This window comes from Mastigoproctus giganteus, chromosome 8 (assembly GCF_048544385.1).
Source record: "Mastigoproctus giganteus isolate SK-2022 chromosome 8, ASM4854438v1, whole genome shotgun sequence".
Taxonomy (NCBI): Eukaryota; Metazoa; Arthropoda; class Arachnida; order Uropygi; family Thelyphonidae; genus Mastigoproctus; species Mastigoproctus giganteus.
The window spans coordinates 135,188,530-135,211,114 of NC_143582.1; the positions used below are offsets into that span (position 1 = coordinate 135,188,530).

At 36.6% G+C, this 22,585-nt stretch overlaps 1 protein-coding gene across 5 annotated transcripts in view; it reads left to right on the plus strand.

Moving 5' to 3' along the window:
* Positions 1-22,585, plus strand: part of LOC150081835 (E3 ubiquitin-protein ligase CHFR-like) — a 352,893-nt gene that overhangs the window by 291,307 nt on the left and 39,001 nt on the right. For all 5 annotated transcript variants that reach the window (XM_090378929.1, XM_090378930.1, XM_090378932.1 and 2 more), the window contains exons 12-14: positions 1,726-1,848; positions 10,083-10,166; positions 18,936-19,006. In XM_090378929.1, coding sequence (XP_090235055.1) covers positions 1,726-1,848; positions 10,083-10,166; positions 18,936-19,006 — 278 coding nt within the window. The remainder of the gene's footprint in view (positions 1-1,725; positions 1,849-10,082; positions 10,167-18,935; positions 19,007-22,585) is intronic.

The following is a 22,585-nucleotide window of genomic DNA, read 5'->3' on the forward strand; positions in this document are numbered from 1 at the left end:
AGATCTTTCATTTCTCTCAGTTGAAAAGAAATTTTTATTTTTCCTGTATAAGTGTCAACTGTATACCAGTTGGCTCTAGTCCTGTTACAAGCATGGTCCCTGGGCAAATACTTGGCTGTCTGTTAAGTCCAATTCAACATGGATAGTTTGTCATTACTGTGTTCACTGCATCGTTGATGCTAGTTAGCTTTTTTACTGCAGAGATTTTAATAATCTCTTAAAAAGCTGGCTGATTTATTGTTGGTGGAGGCAGAGAGAGTGTGGTGGGGGGTCCAAATTTTGTTGTAAATATATGTTAGTTTTTTTTTTTTTTTTTTTTGAAAGCATTAATCTGTGAGTTCTACATCAATGCCTTGACTTGAAATTGATTACAAAATTAGAAGTGCTCTGATGTGAAATACTTTTTAAATTTCTTTCCCTGGTGTGGCAGTTATCAATAGTTACTACCATTTGAAAATTGAGATTGGATTCCCACCTTGTCATTCCAGTTCAGGCTTCTTGAACCACCTGTATTTCAGATCACCAGAATTTGCATAGATATGACACCTTGGGCTCTCGAGCAGTAGGTACTGTTTTACTTCCATCATTGAACAGTTCCAGCCAGCCATGTTCTTTTCAATTATGTTTATTTTCACCATCAACGTGGGTGCAATTTTTAGAACTGTTCATCATGCATTTGTAAAAGTATATTAAGTGCAGTAGCATCATTAATACACCGCCATTTCTCACTAAACAGAATATTTATAAGGCGGCATCATTTTAAGTTATATCTCATATTGTGAATACCTTCACAATGAGTTGCCAAATAAGTAACGCTTCACCTAAGGAGAAGACTAATGTTACTTATTCTCGGATAGATACCACAACCCAGATGGCACCATTTCAGGTCTATTTGGCCCTTCTTCGGTGGGTGGGTAGATCCAAGTGATGCAATAATGGCAAAACAGTTATGAAGTATAACTCCACAATTTGAGAGATGCCTGATGGTGTATAATGTATTTAGACTAAGATGCGTTTAGGGCTAAAGCCTCAAGCTGCGAGCAAATTTAGACCATGTATATATTAAGTGCAATAGCATCATTAATACATAGCCATTTTTGAATAAATGATGATGCTAATAGATGATGCTATTGCACTTAATATATACATGGTCTAAATTTGCTCGCAGCTTGAGGCTTTAGCCCTAAACGCATCTTAGTCTAAATACATTATACACCATCAGGCATCTCTCATATTGTGGAGTTATACTTCATAACTGTTTTGCCATCATTACATCACTTGGATCTACCCACCCACTGAAGAAGGGCCAAATAGCCTTGAAACAGCGTCTGGGTAGTGGTGGTGGTATCTATCCGAGAATAAGTAACATTAATCTTCTCCTTAGGTGAAGTGTTACTTATTCAAAGTAGTGCAATATCGTGGCAACTTGTTGTGAAGGTATTCACAATATGAGATATAACTTAAAACGATGCCGCCTTATAAATATTCTGTTTATTCAAAAATGGCTATGTATTAATGATGCTATTGCACTTAATATATACATAGTCTAATTTTGCTCGCAGCTTGAGGCTTTAGCCCTAAACGCATCTTAGTTTTAATTATTGAAAATAATATTGTTTATATTATTTTCATTTATTTTTATGTCTGAATTTTGAAAATGTCTTAATATTATAATTTATACAGATTAATAGTTATATGTAGGGTTTTTTTTTAATGTCATTTTAGAAAACCATATCAATTATAGCTGTGTCCCAAATCAGCATCATGTTGTTTGTTGCTGTTGTTATGAATACATGCCCGATCGTGAAAATGATCAAATAGCCGGATCTGTAATACCGCCTCAAAAGTGTAAGTATTATAAACTGCTGATAATTTTCAGTTATTTTAAAATTTTTAACATTATTCTGTTAGTTTTAGTATTGGTAGTGGCAAATGATGTAAGGAAGCAAGCTAATACAGTAGCACAAAAAAAAAGCTACACACCTCATGTGTGGATCCTGTCTAACAATTTGTATTCTTTCCTGAAAAGTTATTTAAACTTAGCCTTCCGCAACACCAAATGCAAAGTAGTTCCAACAGTCAGATTATTTTCTGACTGAAAACAAAAGATGGTGCTATATAATAATTACACAACAACTTTTTAAAAATGCTCATACAGTTGTTACTTTAAAAAGTAATACTGCATCAGTATTATGTTTTTGTATATTCATTTGTTGTAAATTTTTAATTGTTATTGAAAATAACACAAAGCAAACCTTGTTTAAATTTTTACCTCTTAATATGAATTTTTACTTTTTTATTACAATATTCACATTTAAAAATGGCAGCACACTTCAAATATATTGAAGTAATTGACGAGCTTGCAGCCTGACCACAAGAAATCATTTGTTAAAATTTCCCATGCTCTTTTCTCACAGGGTAGAATTACAGACATTTTGAAATTCAATCCTAATTCCTGACTTTTCCCAACATTTTACTTGTTAAGTAAATCCTCAGATCTTCTACTCTTAATGTCATTAGTGCCACATGTACAATATCGCCTTTTGTGCCTTTAAAAGATATCTGCTCTACAACATCATCTACCTTTTCCCCTGGCAAACATACCTTAGTCATGATTAGTGGATTGTAGACAATTGCATGACCATATAGTATTCCTTATCATGCAGTGTCCACAATCCACTAATCACAATGACTAATGCCAGATGCTGTCTATTAAATTTTTGTGTGATCAGCTGCTTTTGTCTCAATGGGAAATTAGTCCCATCCTTGGTTTAGTCTGAAAGCAGTGTATTTCCGAAAATGAACCATAAAAAAAGAAAACTTGATAAATAACTTGCTAAATAAAATAATCATAGGTATAATCATTCTATTCAGTTTTCACAGATTACAGATCTGTTTGTTTTTTTATTTATTTATTTTATTTTTTTGTGCAGTCTTTAGTTTTGGAGATTGTTTTGTCATTAAATATAAATATCCTTGTAAATAAATATCATTACATATAAATATCCTTCCACATGTTTTTATTACTGGTGTTTTTTGTTACTCTTATTTTTTTATTACATTTTGTCCCTCTTACTTTGAAAATTATTTACACTTCCAGTTTTTTTTTTTTTTTTTTTTTTTCTATCCAAACTAGCTTGTGGGTCTCAGCCTTTTATTTTTAATTTTTTTCCTCCACCCACAAATAATTCCATGAATGAGTCGCCTTATTCTATTATGATTCGAATTTCAAACAACAGAGCACCATCTAGTATTTAAAAGATATGTTCATAATAGATAACTAAATTGGTAAGTGTTCTGTGATTGCAGTTTTCTTAGCAGAGAGCCACAGCTCCTTAGTCCATGCCAGTGGCACTGCTTTGGGATTACTGTAATGCCCTGCACTTTGGTGCTTAGGTGCATTCACACACACACACACACACACACACACACACACACACACACACACACACACACACACACACACACACACACACACACACACACACACACACACACACACACACGCGCGCGCGCGCGCAGCACCTGTTGTCTTCACCATGACCATCTGTCTGACTGCCCACCTGGGGACTCACAGAGGACAGATTTTCGTAAAGTTTGTATTTAGGCTTGCTAGAAATTCATAGATTAAATCTATGAATAGTTTTAATGCAGTACAGTGGATTCCAGTTAATCGGGGCAGCCGCTTATTTGGGACAAAATATGAAGAACAGAAACAAAACAAATATTTAGCCTGAATTTGTTCTGCTTATTTGGGCCAACTCGCCACTTAATTGGGGCAGTGAAGGTTGTGATTAAACAATAAACTATATTTAGATGGCTCGTAACAAAGAGATCATGCGGGCAGCAGCTGAGTCAGTTATTGCGAAGTCGTGCTGTAGGGTGGTTGTTTTACGTTTGTTCTGTGTCGTGGTAATCGGATTCTGAAGAAATTTTGCTTGCTGTTTTTTACGATCACACTAGATACATATGTATACATCTTTGTGGGTTAGAATAGATTAAAACTGTACCAAACAGTGCACTGATTTTGGTTCCCCCCCTTTTTTTTTTCAGTACATTTAAGACCCCTGTCAAGATGACACGTAAAGTTTTGTCGCTTTGAGAAAAAATCGCTATTCTTGACAAAATAAAAACTCAACCTCCTAACATCAGTCATCTTCAACTAGTGGAGATAATAAAGGTGCCAAAATCTATGATTTCACAACTGCTACAGCAACAAGAAAAACTTAGAGAAGAGTGGGCATTGCGCGTAGGTTTAAAGAAAACATCTCATAAGCGAAAGAGGGAAGGCAAAGATCCAGATGTTGAGGATGTTTTGAATCAATGGTTTTCCACTGTATCTAAACGAGGTGTGCATGCATGCTAAAAACCAAGTCAGAAGAGTTGGTCAAAAAGTTAGGTCACGTAAATTTCAAAGCGACGGATGGTTGGTTGTCTCGATGGAAATGTAGACGTGACATTAGTTACAAAAAAGCACATTGCAAGAAGGACATAGTGTGCATAGTATTAGGGTCAGGCGCCACCTGTGCTTTCCCACATCTGCCCCATATGTATGCTGTGAAGAAATACAGTACAACTGTAAATGCCAGAATAGTGTTGTGTGTTGTATATGACATATTGTGTTAGGTTCTGTTGTGTGTCCTGGCATTTGGCTGCAGGGCCCCTGTTAGGACTTCACGTTGCCCGCATATGCCACTAGGAGGTAGCCAGGTTGTCCATTATTCTCTGGCTTGTCTCCTCCAGGGTCGCCAGAGCTTCCTGGATGGAGACAAAAAAAAGGTAGAGTCGTGGAAGTACAGAGTGTACAACTAGATAACCTCCAGTTTTTATCAATGGAGCAATAAGTGCCATCAGATGAAAGGGGAACTCAGGGAGGAGGATAAATAAGACACAGCAAGAGAGCTGTGTGTAAGTTGCCACTGACGAATCAGGTGGCCCGTAGGCCAGTTGATCCTATCCAGGTTAAGATTGGTTGGCGCCAGTTAGGTAAAGATCAGATGTTTGGGGTGTTCCTATTTTGCATTGGCAATAGGGTGCTCCATCTTGTGAAGAGGGTTTGTGCAAACTTTGTAAACTCATAGTAGTAGTTTTCTTCTGTGATGGATAAGTGTTCATTTCCTTGAGGGTTATCTTGTATACAAGTAAACAGGATGCTGTGGAGGTCCTCATAGTGTTGACAAGTATATACTAGATGGTTCCAGTCTTCTATTTCACCACATGCACAATAGGGGTTTATCAATGATTCCCATGGATTTTAGTTTGTGGTTTATTGATCCATGTCTGGTAATGAGGTAGGTGGTTTAAAGACCAGGAGAGAACCAATTTGGAGACTTGGGAAATACAGCATTCACATAAGGTATAAATTTCTTGGTGATTGGGCCCTTGTTGGTAGCAGTCCATCTGTCCTGCCAAGTCTGAAGTAGTAGGATGGCAATTTGTTTCTTTTCCTGCCTGATTTCATTCAGCTTATTGATGGAGTGTCCAAGGATAGTTGCAGGTATGCCCCTGGATAGACAGTAGTGGAGGCTCCTTCGAATAACCTCCAGATCGAGCGGAAGGACACCCGCAAGAACCTGAAGGGCTGGGTTGCTAACTGTGCAGCATGCCCTTGTAATAGTAAGAAGGATGGTGCACTGGATGGTTCCCAGTTTATGTTTGTTGTAAAGAGTTGCCCTGCGAAACCAGACCCTAGATCCATACGTTATGAAGGGAAGGAAGATTGATTTGTACAGAATCTTAAGGGTGCGTTGATTCAATCCCCAATCACAGCACGACGACTCACCCATGCAATGAGAGCAGTGTAGTTTCTCACTTTTGCATTGGAGGTGTGCAAGATGCGAAGAGAAAGCAAGCTTAGGGTCAAGTACTATTCCCAGTAGTTTTAACATGGAAACTAGCTTGGTGGTTTGGTCTTTAAGTTTGATAGTGGGGTTTCTAGTAGGCTGCAGTGATCCCTTCAGGAGAATGGATTGTGTCTTTTGGGGTGAGATTCTTAGCTTATGTAAGGCTGCCCATTTCTGAAGAATTTGAAGTGCCTGATTTCCTCTGGCTTCCAGAGCTCTGCTATCAGCCTCAATGGAGATGGTGACATCATCAGCAAAGGCTTGTATAGCTACAGGACCTAGGTCCAGTCCAAGGAGCTCGTCCAGGACAATGTTCGACAGAAAAGGACCAAGGACTGAACTCTGGGGGCAACCTCTGTAGATAGACCTCTGTAAATGGTGATTCTTCGGTACATTGAGGAGATTAATTTTCCTATTTGATAAGTAGTTTTGGATGCATTTGTTTAAATTAAATGGAATATTTGCTTTCCTAAGTCTGCATAGAATACTTGCCCACCAGAGCCTGTCGATGACTCCAGCGAAATCTATTGCTATTAGTAGGTAGTATTTGCAGGTTATTGATAAAAGAAGTTGAGACTACAGAGATGATCCTTTGCAGTGCGTCTTCTGTGCAACGCCCCGGTCGAAATCCAAACTGGAAGTTGGACTGGAACCCGGCGCAGGAATAGTATTGATGTGTTTGTGACGAGAATATAAAGTTGTGCACTCTGGAAGCAGTGGCAGACAGGGAGGTGTGGCAATAATTATGACAAGAAGATTCACAAGAGCACTAGTAGATGTGGAATCGTTGGGACATAGACTTATCATGGTCAGATTTGTGGCAAATCCCATCGACATGGTAATTATACAAGTTTATATGCCAACCTCAAATAGTGCTGACAAATTAGTTGAGGAGACATATGAACAGTTGGAGGAATTAATATGGGAAACCAGGTCAAGAAACACAACGTGATAATTATGAGGGATTGGAATATGGTTGTTGGAGAGAGAAGGGAAGAAAAGACTGTGGGAAATTTTGGTCTGAGTGTGAGAAACACAAGATGTCAACGCTTATTGGAGTTTTGTATATAAGAGAGTCTAATGGTAGCAGATACGTGGTTTAAGGCACCACTCTGCAGAAGATATACATGGAAGAATCCTGGTGACTTATGAAGGTACCAAATTGATTACATCTTAATTAAACAGAGATACCGTAACCAAGGAAAGATGGAGGAGATATGCTGAAGAACTTTATGACGATTCAAGCACGTACACATGGAGGAATATAGCACTAGAAGAACAAGAAAACATGGAGGAGGAAATATCTAAGGATGAATTCAACACAGCCTTAAAGTCCCTTAGTAATAACAAAGCACCAGGAATTAACAACATACCTGCAGAGCCTTTAAAATACAGTGGAGAAAATCTGAAGAAAGCCTTATTTGAACTGATAAAGATGTTACACGGATGAGCATTGGCCAGAGGATTTCTGCACATCAGTCATAATCCCCATACCCAAGATGTCACCAACAGTATGCCAAGACTACAGAACTCTAAATCTTATTACTCATGCATCCAAGATTCTGCTGAAAGTTATCAAAGTTTGTATGGAGAGTCATATTGAACAATTTCTGGATGACTCAGTGTGGTTTTCACAGAGGCAGATTGATGAGAGATGCTATTGGAATGTTGAGTGTTGGGTGAGAAAGTGTATAACATGGGAAGAAATTTCTGTGTGTTTTATGGATTACGAGAAGGTGTTTGATAGAGTAATCTGGAGAGAACTGTTCCCATTGCTTAAGAAAATCAGATGCAAGAAGAAGATTATTGGACTATGACTTGTATAGAAGACAAAATGAGGTGATTAGAGTGAGGGGAGAACTAACAGAAAAAGCTAAAGTTATAAAAGGAGTAAGATGAGGGTGCTTATTTTCACCTGGTTTGTTCAATGCTTTTGCTGAAGTGATAATAAAGGAGGCACTTAGGAATAAGAAGTGGGGGATTAAAATAGGTGAAAAGTATGTACAGGCTATTAAGTTTGCAAAATGATCAAAAGACCAAATAAGAAAGCACTGAAGTACAGAATGAAGATAAACATTATGAAAACTAACTGTGAAAACTGGCAATGATGATTGGTAAAAGGTTAATACCCTTCCGAATTGAGATCGATGGAGTAAGAATAGGAATTTTCTTACAAATTGAGATCGATGGAGTAAGGTAAAGCACTTTAGGTATCTGGGGCAGTTATTTGTACAGGACATTTCATGTCAAACTGAGATTCAATCCAGAATTGCAATGGCAAAACAATCAAGAATAAACTGTCCTTGATTAGACAGAAGATGATGTCACAAGAAATTAGGAAGAGATAATAAAGACATATATCTGGTCAGTGGCATTATATGCAGCAGAGACATGGATTCTAACAAAAAGAGATTTGAGGCCTTCAAGATGTGGTGCTGGCGCAGGATGGAAAAAATTAAATAGACTGAAAAAGTGTCAAATGTTGAACTATTAAGATGTGTCCAAGAACAAAGGAAAATATTAGGTAGAATAAGATCAACTAGATGAAAATGGGTGGGCCACTTGATTCGACAAGATGGATTGCTTCTCTGGATGCACTGGAGGGGACTGTGGAGGGGAAATGCCCTAGGGGTGGACCGAAATAGACCTTCATCGGGATGTTGCTAGATGAAGCAGGTCTTCAAAACTTTGAGGAACTAAACAAACTGCACAGGAGATACAAAGATGGCGACAGCTCATCAGAGGAACTGACCAAGTCACAAGACTGAATTACTGATGTTGATATACTGGCATTGACTAATAATCAAATAGACTGTGGAACACTTTATTTTGGCAGGCTATTGTATAGAGAAGTATGTGTAGAGGTAATGACATCTACGAAAAAGTAGCAATGTAGTGATCTGATATGCCATTTGTATGCGATTTAGCCTGGAGTACATGGGTTGAAGGAGAGGGGAACTGATATTATAACTAAACTCACTTCCTTGAATAAATTTTTTTTTGATAATTATCAGCATTTTGAGATGTTATTATTAAAATAAATGACCATGGATTTGTGGTTGAAAAAAGGAAATTTAAAATGAGAAGCTAGTACTTCTAGTATTGCAACTGTGGTTGATGAAAACAAACACAATATTGTCACACTTCAAAGTGAGGATGAACAATTGCAGCCTTTTGTTCGCAAAAATCGGAAGTGAAAAAACAGGAACCAACTAATAAAAGACCAAAACGTATGATGACAATTATTTGAATTTCGGCTTTACATGTGTTGGAAATAAAGATGCTCTTGATTCACAGTGCGTCGTACTAATGTAATAAAATATTAGCAAACAGTTCTTTGGCTCCTGCTAAACTTGCGTTTCGTAACTGTTCCTTAAATATATTATGAGATGAAAAGTGTTCCGTGACTAAAAAAGTCAAATGCTTATGGAGAGTGCTCTATAAGCACTCTCCATAAGCATTATTTATTATCTAATAGAGTATGGCACTCTATTATCTGACCTGCTGCTTACTATGGAGGAGACATGTCTAAACACATTCTACTTTTTTGCAGTATTCTCTTAACCTTGAACAACAAGCATAATCTAGATACTTTTTGACCTTATATTATTTTCTTATGTAGTGCATATTGTGAAGAAAAATATTTGAATGAACTGATTATTGCAGAGGATAACTCCATTTTATTATAACAGAATGCCATGTATTAATTACTTTTTAATTTACTAAACTCAAATGTTTCAAAGGTGAACTTTTAATAGCTTTACATTTTTCTGCATAATTAATATTATTATTTGAAAGAAGCATTGGTTTCTTTTTATGTTCTTTAAATGATAAAATGTTAAAGAAATAAATGAACAATGTGGAGAAAAAAAGGAAGGTGTCAAGATATACATGCAAACAGACAAGGATATTTATTGGTCTTTGTGTGTTATTTGGTTATAGTTAAAATTAGCTGTATCAGTTTGTAACTTAAAAAGGAAAATGCTATTACTAATAAACTATTACAAAATTCTTTATTATCTATTTAGAAGTGCAATAGTAAAAAGCAAAATGATGATCGATTTCTTGGCATTGTATTTTGTAAAATATTGTGTTTTATACGTTAATGTAATCAGAACTGGCATATGTAATAAAGTGACTTGTGAGAAAGGATTTTTTGTTAGGTATTTAAGAAAGATATTTGCTCTTGATTATTTTTCCAAAAATAATTACTGTGTTTTATTTTCATTAATATTATAGGTACAGTATGTAAGAAGTTCTTTTGTCACATGTATTGGGGTTGCAAAAGAGCTCAATGTTGTGGCTGCTTAAATAAATTCAAAGGTAAGTGTGATTTAATTTCATTAGCTTATACTGAGTAATTATGGGTTGTACAGTTTCCACTATTTTAATTCAGGGATTTTTTGTTAGATATTTTTCCAACTTCATGAAGAACCTTGAAATTGCAAAATGTATATGTGTTTAGTGACAGATGCCAGGCCGACTGATCTATGCAGTAGGAATGGCATTTATTATGAAATTCCATATCAGTTAACAGAGATGTTCATATTGACATTGAATCACTGTATAAGCTTAGGAATGTTTAAATAATTAAATTTTGTTACTCAACTTGATATTAATTTTTATACAGAGAATTTTGCTACACAAAATTATAGAATATTTAAAAAAAGGCAGTCAAACAGAAAAGTACAACCATGTATTTGCAAAGAATAATTGACTATAATATTCAGATCTTATGAAAAATAAGCCAAACAACATTGAAAGGGGAGGGGATAAAAAGTTTAACTTAAACAAGCAAGTTGATTATGACAAAGAAACAATTATAAATTTATTCTGCAGCTGGTGTTTTATAACACTCCATATAGTTGATGAAAACAGTATACAGTTTGAATAAATGCAACGTATGGAATAAAAGGAAATTATGCAATTTAAAGAGAGCAAGCAACAGAATTTTACCACTCCTAGAATATGCTAAAAAAAAACAAATTATTTAATTACATATATTTCAAAATAGTCATGTTAACTACAAAATGACATACATAAATAATAAATTTCTGTGGAGTGCAACTAATCATAAAAGTTTTATTAAAATAAAATTACTATGTACAAAGGTGCCTCCGTAGCCAGGTGGGAAGGAGCAACAGTGCGTAGCACACACTTCTTGATTAGACTGGGGTTCGAGCCCGTCACCACCAAATACGGAGGATGCGGAAAGGTCAGGGAATGACCACTGCATATTCCCAGAGCAATATGGCCTTAGTTGCTAATGCTCCTAAAAACCAAACAACAAACAAACAAACAAACAATGTACAAATAAAAATGGTATGAGAATAAAATCATGCAAACAAAGTTAAACAGCCATGAAGACATTTTGAGTACTGCCTATACTCATCATTGGCCAAAAACTTTAATGATTGAGGTAGTGATAAATATAAAAGTTTAAAATGTTTTTAAGTGTCCGTGCTGACACTAAAAAACATTTTTAAGTGTCGGGACTGTGATATGAAGGACAACTTTAATTCTCTGGGTCATGGATTGTTTCAGAGCTGGATGGTTTTTACTTCCATCATTGTACTATGGATTAATTGAGGAGTTTAATTTCTTTTTTAAAATGCATTAACTAAATATTGTAAATATTAACTTGCAGTAAAGCAATATTTTATAGCATTGCACACTTGTGTATGTACAAATAATGATTTCTTAGTACTGTATAGATGGTGAGAATAAGTTTCAATAAATTAAGCTTTGCTGTTATGTGAGAATGTCATAATTCTTCAAAGTTTGCAGCCTTTTTATTTAAATTATGTTTACTGACATTGGACTTGAACTTCAGTGAATTTGAGTTTCAGAAATACATATGAAAGAAAGTTGTTTTAAAGAACAGAAGTAGAAGAGTTATTTGAAAAAGGAAAAGTTAGTTGAACTCTGTGTTTTTAGACTAGTTGAGGCATATGTTCTGACTAGTTTGAAGGGGGGGTTTAATTATAGATGCTAATTTAGAAAAACAGTGCCCATGCCCATGTTAAAACCAAAAAAAAAAAAAAAAAAAAAAAAAAAAAGGCATGTAGCAGAAATTGAATGTTTTTGTGATAGAGAGTGGAGCAAGACATCGTTAATTAATCAGACTTCTGTGTTTGATAAAATCTAGGAGTTTTAGCAGAAGTTTTAGTACCACCACAAGATTCCATGGTAATACAGATTTGTACAATCTTAGCAGCAGCTAAGGTTGTACAAAAGGAGGGGAAAGAAAAAAAAAACTTACACTGAGAGCAAAAGAGAAACAGTATACTACTGCAAGACCTAGAAAATTAGGCAGATGGACTGAGAAATGGCGACTCAGGTTTAATATTGATAAATGCAAGATAATGTATATGGGTAGCAGTGTTCCCAGAATAGCATACCAATCAGGTGGTGCTGTACCAAGGTAATAGAGACCAATAAAGACTGAGAAATAATTGTGCAGGCAGACATGGAGTTTTCTGAGCAGTGCAGGCTCAGAATTGTTCAGGATTGCTAGGATTGTTCAGAGGTTCTGTTAATGATATACAGGAATTTTTCCAGCATGGGAAAAGAAAGTAATTATCTGTTTGTATGAGGTTTGTCCACATCTCCAAGTACTCATTCTGGAAGCCTCGTGATGGATGCAGATTTGTCGAAACAGTTTCAGAGAAGAGCAATAAGATTAGTGGGCACAAAAGAGTGGTCTTACGAAGAACTTCAGCTCTACAAATTACAGCATCTGGAAATTACAGAGTGTGACTATTCAATATTGGAGGCTTGAAGTGGTGAAACCCATGTTTAGTCTCTAGAGCAAAGTTTCCGGCATCCCCCTCCCCCCCATACTTCTCCGTCAACCCATGCATGGTACTAAGTACTATAGGTTATGATACCTTTCGTGCTTGGGGTTTTCATAAAAAAAAAATAATAATAAATAATGGGATTGCACATGCAGCCACTACACACCAAGCACCACCTGTGAAACAAAGGCATGGCAATTGATCTGGAATCTTTCCCTAGTTGTCTGCCAAGTCATGTTTCAATGTGCTCATTTGTCTTGCAGTGAGACAGGTTTTCATTACTTTGTGTTTTTGCAGTTTGCCATAAAAATGACAGACAAAAGAATCAAACAATGAATCAACCTCAAATTTTTAACAAAACTAAATAAAACACCAACTGAAAGTTATGAGTTGTTGCATCAAGTTTCTGGGGAAGATACTATGTCAGGAGCTTGCGTGTTTGAATGGCATAAAAGATTTTTCAAAGGAAGAGAGAATGTGAAAGATGATGAATGACCAGTATTTATGAAAACTGATGAAAATGTGTACTAAGTAAGGACATTGATTAGAAGTGCTTGTTGTTTAAGCATTAGAATGGTTGCATCAGAACTCAATATGGACAAGGAACAGGCAAATTTTAACTGATATTTTAGGCATGATGCTGCTAATGCACACAAGGAGATGATGTTGTAGAGCAGATACGCATTGGCACTAATGATATTAAGAGTAGGAGATCCGAGGACTTATTTAACAAGTACAGAGGCTGTGGTGGAATAAAGTCACGAGTTAGGATTGAATTTGAAAATGTCTGCAATTCTGCCCAGACACGATAGGAGGGAGTATATGTTGAAAGCTTTGTCAATTCGGCCCTGCACAGAATGTACAAGGCTCCTGGGGTAGCATTTTTCTCAGCATGGTCTGTGTTTGTTAACAGGAGAGACATTTTTTTTTTTTTTTTTACAGGGATGGGATACGCTTGAATAGAAGGGGTGCAAGAATATTTGCTGATGCTATCGAGGCAGTGATAGGTGGGTCACAAAAACTGCTAGCCTTGGTGGGATATACAGAATAATAGTTTAACTAGAGCCTCAGGCAGAGATAAAAGTGACTCTTGTATTGCTACTATTGGTACATGCAGCAGCCTGGAAAGCAAAGTGTTTGGGATTGCAAGCCCTGCTGTGGGTCATTATGGAACAAATGAATACATGGGCTCTGTTAGGGTAAGTAAGAGCATGTATACTTGCATGTACACTAGTGCTAGGAGCATTGTAAGATGAATTTGAAGTACTGATTTAAGTTAGTGGTTTTCAACCTTTTTTTAATGAAAGCACCCCTGAGTAATTTATTTTACACTGGTGTTCAAAGAAAGTGCATCACCCCTTAAAATTGTAATTGTTCGAATATGGCAATATTTCTTACAGATTGCATCAGATAAGATTGACACGCATAGGTGATGGCGTAATATTGCATCAGATAAGATTGACACGCGTAGGTGATGGCGTAATATTGCATCAGATAAGATTGACACGCATAGGTGATGGCGTAATATTGCATCAGCTGTTACTTTCAGTATATAAACACATTCTGCAAGAGTTGCAGTCATTCCTTGCTTGTGTCAGGATGGCGTGTTATGTGCAGTTGACGCCACGAAAAAAGAGTGCTATTGTTGCTTTACGTGAGGAAGAATGTTCTTCCTGTCATATTGCTTATAGAGTCTCTTGTAATCAGTTGACAGTGAGTAGATTTCTTTCCAAACTCAAGAATACTGGTTCTGCTGATAGGAAAAAAAGGAACCGGATGCAAATGTGTCTCTACGTCAAAACAGGACCGTGTTTTGAAGCACTTATGCCTTAAAAACTGTAAAGCTTCTTTGTCTGAGCTGAAAATAGAAAAGAGAATGGGAAGAACATACAGGAGTGGTAGCAAGTGCAGTAACAGTCAGAAGACGCCTCTTCGAAAATGGAATTGTAGCCCGTCGTCCAAGAAGAAACCCCTCCTCACACAAAAAATGAAAAAGGCCCAATTAATTTGGTGTAAGGAGCGTATCAAATGGACCCCCAAGCAGTGGAAGTCAGTTATTTTCTCAGATGAGAAGAAATTCAACCTGCATGGCTCTAATGAGAGACAAACAATTTGCCATAGACGTGGTGAAGAATACCATCACGGAGTAGGTCACCTGCAGTGTATAAAAGGTTCTGTAAATGTCAATGGATACCTGGCTATATTGGAAGGCAAATTGCTGCCAACCATTAGAGACCATTTCAACCTGCCAAGTAACAGCATCTTTTGGGACGACTCTGCTCCTTACCATCGGAAAAAAATGTAAGTAGGCATCTGTAGTTACTTTAGCTTCATTTCTGCATTAGAGGTTCGACAGTAATGTATTTACATTTGTTACAGGTGCAAAAATGGTTGGAAAAACAGTCCATTACAACTATTAGCTGGCCAGGAAACAGCCCAGGCCTGAATCCTATAGAGAACTGTTGGCATCGTGTCACATTTGCAGTTGCCAGAAAGAAACCAAACACCCTTCGTGAACTTCAGAAAGCCATAATTCGTGTTTGGAACCACAAACTATCAGTTGATTTTCTTCATAAATTGATCTTGTCAATGCCTCTACAGTGTGCTGCTGTCATCAGGGCCAGAGACGGTTCAACTAAATATTAGTTTGCACCTGGCGAACTTTTCATTTTGTTTTCTATTTAAAATGATAAACTGAAGCAAATTGAAGGTTCTGATAACATTTCAGTGCCATAATTGTCGTGTTTACCAAAACTGTTGAATAAAGGTTGCAAATGCTCATTTGGAATATTTTGAGAGCACCTGTCAAATATTACTTAGCTTTGTCTTAACTATTAATAAATATCTTTTGTTTATATTTCTGTTTGTGATGCTAGTCATTAATGTGACATACCATTGTGAAAAAGGGTTAGAAATGTGAAATTCCTTGGTGATGCATTTTCTTTGAACACCAGTGTATTTTGTGGCACCCCTACTCAATTTTCTGCTTGTTAGATCCGATTTTCTCTCTTTCTGTATATATATATATATAGCCAGGCCTCGCATAACGCGCGTTTCATTTACCGCTATTTGAAAAAAATTATACCACTTTTCACAATGCAAATTTCCAGTTAACGCGATCTTTTTTTTATGCGATAGTTGAAAAAGATTTGAATCACGCGTTAATTTTTTTTTTTTTTTTCTTTTGTTAGTTGTTGGCACATCGGCTTCTTTGGCATAATGCACCTCCCAAAGTTTTTGAATTTTACACTGATCCAAGCCCGAGGCAAGATTCAAACCCATGACCTTTGGGTTGCCCGGCAGGCACTTTACCCACCTGGCTAGTCCGGTCAGCTCGCACATTAAGCTTACCGTGTGTCGGACGGGCAATAAACAAACGTTTGGCTGCAGCCCGCCTCAGCGTGTTCCATCAACTATTGGAAGACGTGTTACTTCTTTGTCTCCCGCTAATAAAGTCAATGCAGATTTGCATTTAAAAATTCTAATTTTTAATGAGCCAGATGAAAATGTTACCACGAAGGAGATAACGGTAAAAGAACTAGATGAAATCTTTCGTATTGCAGAGAATCTCAAACAAAAAGTTTGAGGTTCTCTGCGATATTTATTTTGCCAGGGCCCAGAGAAGACTGTTGTCAGCTATAGGAAATCAATTGATGAAAAGAGAAAGTCAACACTGTTCAAATATTTCCGCAACAGTCATTTCTTCATTGTGTATTTTATGTCAGAGGTTCCCAAACTTTCTCGGTTCATGGCTCCCTCTTAGTAATTTTTTCACGGCATACCTAGACCAAAAGAAATACTTAACAGTTCCATTCAGTAGTTAGGTCCAAACAACTTAATAAGAAATGTTGAAACTGTGAACTACCTCAAGCTAATAGTTCGCGCAGTGTCCAACAGATGTCGAGTATCGCTGTGTTTACCTCGAAAATTTAAAATATTCCGTGGCACACAGTTTGGGAACCGCTGTTTTATGCAATAAACATTTAATTTCATAATTATTTTCATTATCTTTTACATTGTATGCAGTTAAAAAGTTATTTAAAAGGTATTTTTTAAATTCTTTATAGATATTTCAGAAGGTTAAGGACCAATTATAATTTTTCCTATTGATTATTACATTCGATTAATGCGTTTCCATTTTGCGCAATGCGCTCGCGGGACGAATTAATCATGTTAATCGAGGCCAGTGTGTGTGTGTGTGTGTGTACATACACAAGGTGTCTCATAAATACACGGCGTAACTTCCGGAATGAGTTCCTTATATGTAGACAATAAAAATATTTTATAGCAACTTAGTTCCGGAAATGCTTGGTTTCCGAGTTTTGAAGGTCTGTCTATGACACTTAACTGTTCACATCACCTTAGAGTAATTGTTCAAAATGTCCACCTTCTGCCTGAATACAGGCCTCACATTGACGTCTCATGGACTCGTGAAGACGATGCCAAATTCCTGGCATGTTTCGTATTGTCTCACAACCTGCCACAATTCGATTGTGGAGAGTTTCGACATCAGCTATTGGAGTCGAATACACCAATGACTTTAAATGGCCCCACAAGAAGAAATCTAGTGGGTTTAAATCAGGTGAGTGTGGAGGCCAGGCAGTAGGTCCACCTCTACCTATCCACCGACCAGGAAACTTTGTGGTCGGTGGATAGGTAGAGGTGGACCAACTGGTGGCTGAAATGTGCGGGAACGCCATTGTGCATGAAGTGTGCTTGTTGATGAATGATCAGTGGCGTGTCATCCAAGAAATCAGGCATGTTGTTTTCCAGAAAGTTTCTGTACACCTACCCTGTTAGTTTGTTTAACTTCTGTTCTGGGTAAATAATGGAGTCACTGATTAAAGATGCATTGCAGGATCATCTTAACAAGACTGCAGCAATAATTCAGACACAGCATGGGTTTCTTAAGGGAAAGTCTTGTCTGACAAATTTTATTGGATACTATAATGTGGTTACAAAGGAACTAGATGCAAAAAATAATTTCGATATTATATACTTGGATTTCAAGAAAGCTTTTGACACTGTTGTGCATGGAAGATTACTATATAAATTGAAGCAGCGTGGTATTAAGGGTAAGTTGCTATAATGGATAAAAGGGTGGTTGCATTGCAGAAGACAGAGTGGTAATCAGTCGACGGTGCTCTTCGTGGACTAATGTTATTATTGGAGTCCCACAGGGTTCGGTGTTGAGCCCACTGTTGTTTTGTATATTTATCAATGATATTGATGAAGGTATCAGGCTCAGTGTCGAAGTTTGCAGATGATATGAAGTTGGCAGGGTTGTTAATGACAGTAATGGCAGTGTGCTACTGCAACAGGATCTAGAAAACTTGGGAAGATGGGCTGAGAAGTGGCAACTGAAGTTTAACACTGAGAGAAAAGCAAAGTACTGCATATGGCTAGAAGTATCCCCTGATAAACAGTTTCAACTGTGTGGTACTACATTTAGGGTGGTAGAAAATGAAAAAGACCTGGGAGTAATTGTGAAGTCAGATATGAAATTTTCTGACCAGTGCAGACAGGCTATCAGAGCAGGTCATGGTGTATTGTCAATGATATACAGGAATTTTGCTAGCAGGGAAAAGGAGGTGATTATTCCTTTGTATAAGGCATTGGTCAGGCCATGCCTTGAGTACTGCATACAGGTCTGGAGGCCTCAGTTTAGCAAGGATGTAGAGTTGCTTGAGTGTGTACAGAGAAGGGCAACAAGATTGGTGAGGGGAATGAAAGGGGGGGGTCCTCTTACCAAGAAAGGCTTAAGTTCTGCAAATTGCAGTGGCTGGAGACTATGCACATGCAAAGTGATCTGATTGAGGTGCATAAGGCCTTGAATAGGTTGGGCATGCTGAATTCTGATGGAATTCTTCTGCTTGCTCAGATTACAAACCTGAGGGGGCATAAATTCAAATTGAGGAAAGACAGTTGCAGAATAGATGTGGGGAAATTTGCCTTTAACGAGTGGGTGGTTAATTGCTGGAGCAAAATTCCATCTGTTGCGGAAGTTGATAGCTTAAATAAATTTAAGGAGGAACTGGACAAACATTTAGAGGGAATGGTTGTGTGAAACTTTTTTATTTTTTGGCTGATGCTGCATAAGCTTATATGCTTACTTTCTTGTATCACATACCTCTATTACTACTACTACTTTTTGGAATAAAATGTTTAAGTTGCACTGATTTTTCATTATGATCATTACTGAATACCTATGATTTGTTTTGACTTACATGATATCTTTTGCAGTCAAACTAGCTATTATATAATTATTGTTGTTTTTTTTTTTTTTTTTTTGTAGATATTAATTTTGAAGAAAAGTGTCTTTGGAAGATAATAAATAATAATCAGTATGAATCAAGTGTATTTCAGGTAAGGGACAGTGTAAAAAAAATTTAGTCTCTTAGTTTGATGTTCTGAAGCTTATTTCTTAGGTGCGGCAGTCAAAAAGATTCCCAGTACTTTTTTAACTTTTGTCCACACAAAAACTATAAAAAAAACCCTTTTGAATCCCTGCTGTGCCTCATGGGAATATTACGAAGTTTGTTTCAATAGCAAAAAATCCTTTCATGTGTGAAGATCCCTTGGACTGGTTAAAAGAATCTGCTTTGATTTCACTAATGTACAGCTCATAAAAACAGCTTGCATAATGATCATCAACCCAATTCTAGAATATGCCTCTCAAATCTGGAATCCTCACACCAAAATTCTTATAAAACAACTGGAACGTATTCAGAAATCCATAGTCAGATTCCTGGTGTACAAATCTAGGTTGGAATTGAACACAAAATCCTACAATGAATGGTGCATTCACTTTGGGATTATACCACTCTACCAAAGGAGAGCTGCGGCAGACTGCAAATTCCTAATGCATCTAGTGGCTGGCAAGCTCGATGCCCCCGAGCTGCTCTACCTCATCAACTTCAGCTGTCCTCCAAGAGTCTTGAGAAGACAAAATATGCTGGCACAAGAGCCATTCAGAACGGATCAACTCAGATTCCACTACTTCAACAGAACTGCAAAACTGCTGAACGACTCCAACATTGATATCCTATATGAAAACATTAATATCAAAAAAGAACTACAAAGGTTTTTCAATCAAACTAATAGAGAATAAAAATAAATGATTAATTTAATAATAACAACAATAATAATACTATAAAGATAGGTATACTTAGCCTTAACAAAAAGGAAAAAAAAAAGAAAAAGGAAAAAAAAAAAAAATCCTTTTTTTTTTTTTTTGTTTACTTTTTCTTCAAGGAACTAAGTTAAGTAATAACAATTGTATAAAAAAGAAAAAAAAAAAAAAAAAAAATTTTGGTATAACAATTAAGTATAATAACACAAAGCAATTAATTCAATTAATTAATGTGAACAATCAAGAAAAGAAAACAACATAATGCTTAGAAATACTAATTTCTCTGTTACCACAGCTTTGCTAAAATGCAAATGGTTTGTAACGCATGATATGCATTGTATATGTTGTAAATTGACTTTGTATATTTGAAATTGTATATTGATACCTGACATTGTGTATAGATTGTAAATAGAAGGATTACTATATTTCTACGGTCAAATTCCTCCTCTGTAAGGCTTCCGCTGTTTTGGAGTAATAAAAAAAAAAAAAAAAAAAAAGATGCTTCCCACAGTTGGGTTGAAATGTTATGTTTTTATAGCTTTTGTTTTATGTTTATATTATGTTTTAATTGCTTTATCATGAACCATGTTGAAACCTTGAAAAGCTGAAAATTTTAAATACAATTTATAAATTTAAAATTCCCCCTGGGAAAGGCCTTCAAAAAAGATGTACATGATAAGCTTTTGTAATCTCTAACGATTGTTTAGACAAATTGACTCTGTTTATTGCACCTTGGGTGCCAAGTGATTTTGTGATCAAGCAAATTTGTTTATTCGTGAACTGAAAAATCATTTCCTTGTTATACACAATTAGTTAATCATTAATAAATAAAATCATTTTACTAGATTAGTAACAAAATTAACCATGTTTTCTTTTATTTTCTGTTTTTACATACTACCACCACACACTACCGCTTGACAGGGTGGCTGGCACTGCTCCTACCTCCATGTGTGGCTGGTAACTGATCTGTAAAAGTCCTCCCCTGCAGGGCAAAATGCAATGAATTGACTCTAAAGTCATTTCAAATGGGTCCTTGAGGCCGTTGCAGACATGCCAGACAAGCTGTGCTTGCTTCCAATTTCGGCGATGTCCGGATGGTCTGTGACAGCCAAATTCTCTGCTTGCACCTTCGCAATGGTGGGACTGTTAGTAATCCTGGGTATAACTCTATGTGCATGCATACTGTGGGTGACCACCCATGTGAACCAATGTAAGCAGGGGTTGAGGTGTGGTGCCCACACCACATGGAGGAATGCTGCCCCTCTGTGTAACCAGGCAATACTAGTTGGCAGATGACTCTCATCCCTTTGTGAATAGGAGAGAAATTTGCACATCTCCAGTCTAGAAGTACCTACCCTGAATCCAAGGTACTCTCATAATTATGGTCAAAGGTTCTTACCTCTTTTGCTCTTCCACTTTCTATCAATAACTTGATAGAAAGTGGAAGAGAAATCATATCACCCCTAATTATAACTTGTTATATTTCTGCTATTCCTATCCCTTAAATCTTCATGTGTGAATGCAGACTAAGTACAAAATATTTATTCAGTTTGTCAGAAACTGGTACAGGATCATCAGTAGTTATGCTAATTATATCCAGTGGACCATCCTTTGGTTCTACTGTTAACATAACCAGGGAATTCTTTACTACTTTTTCTTAGCCAAAGACTTCTTGTAATCTGACCTAGCTTGCCTAACCACCCTAGTGACTTGATTGCAGACTAGTTGGTACTTATTGTAGTTTTCTGTGTCAGAAAATCAGGAATCGATTAGCCTGCATCATTAGATGCAGCCTAATCATTGATTTATACAATGGATTAATCAACTCCTTGCCACTGCTGAAAAAAATTCCTGTGTATCATTGACTGAATCCCATGAGCTCTCCTAGAAGCCTGTTTGCATGTTCAGAGAACTTTGTGTTTGACTGCACAATTACCCACAAGGTATCGTTGCAGTAGCATACCCCTGATTACTGAAATTTACCACCCTGCCAACCTTTGTATCATTGCAGACATAGACATTAAACCTGATATGCCATCATTAATAAATACTGAAAACAACAATGGGCCCAGCACTGAATCTTGGGGGACTCCGCTAGTAACATAAGTCTACGACAAACAATGCTCATTGATAACCACTGTCTTCTCTTAAACCATCCCTGCATCCATTATCCATGTCTTAAATCTCACAGAAGAACAAACTTAACCATATGGCCTTGCTAAAAGTTTGAGTATTTGTTTAAAAAATGAGGCTGCTATGACAGCCTATTTCAGAACTAATTGGTTGCCTATCAGATAGTGTGTGATCTCTATCAACAACACTCAGGACAAAAAAGATAGCTTTAGCTATATTACAGCATTGAGAATTCAGATTTCCTAATATGCATAACAGTTCACATCGAACAACTTTACAGCTGTTTTTGTCTGCTTGTTTCCGTGAGACTTTCTGATTGAAAGTAGTGCAATACCAGGCAACTTGTTGCAAAGTTAATACAATTACATTGTCTATGCAGTTTAAACCGTTTTTGCAGCCACTGGGATATGAAGGATTTTTTTGCATGGATTTTTAAAGACAGAAGCAATCATTGATACAAATGCTGGGTTGTTGTACAGGAGTTTAACAGGTGTTTGACAGTTGAAATTAATTTTTTTTTATAGTTTTATTTAGTAAACACAGACAAGATAAGCAACTTTTTTTTTTTTTTTTGAAAATATAACTTTATAGTTGAGAGACAAAATTTGAATAGTAAGGAAAGACGCAGCAGAGGACCACAGAATAAGTTTAAAAGACAAAAAATCTTTTACATTAGTGCA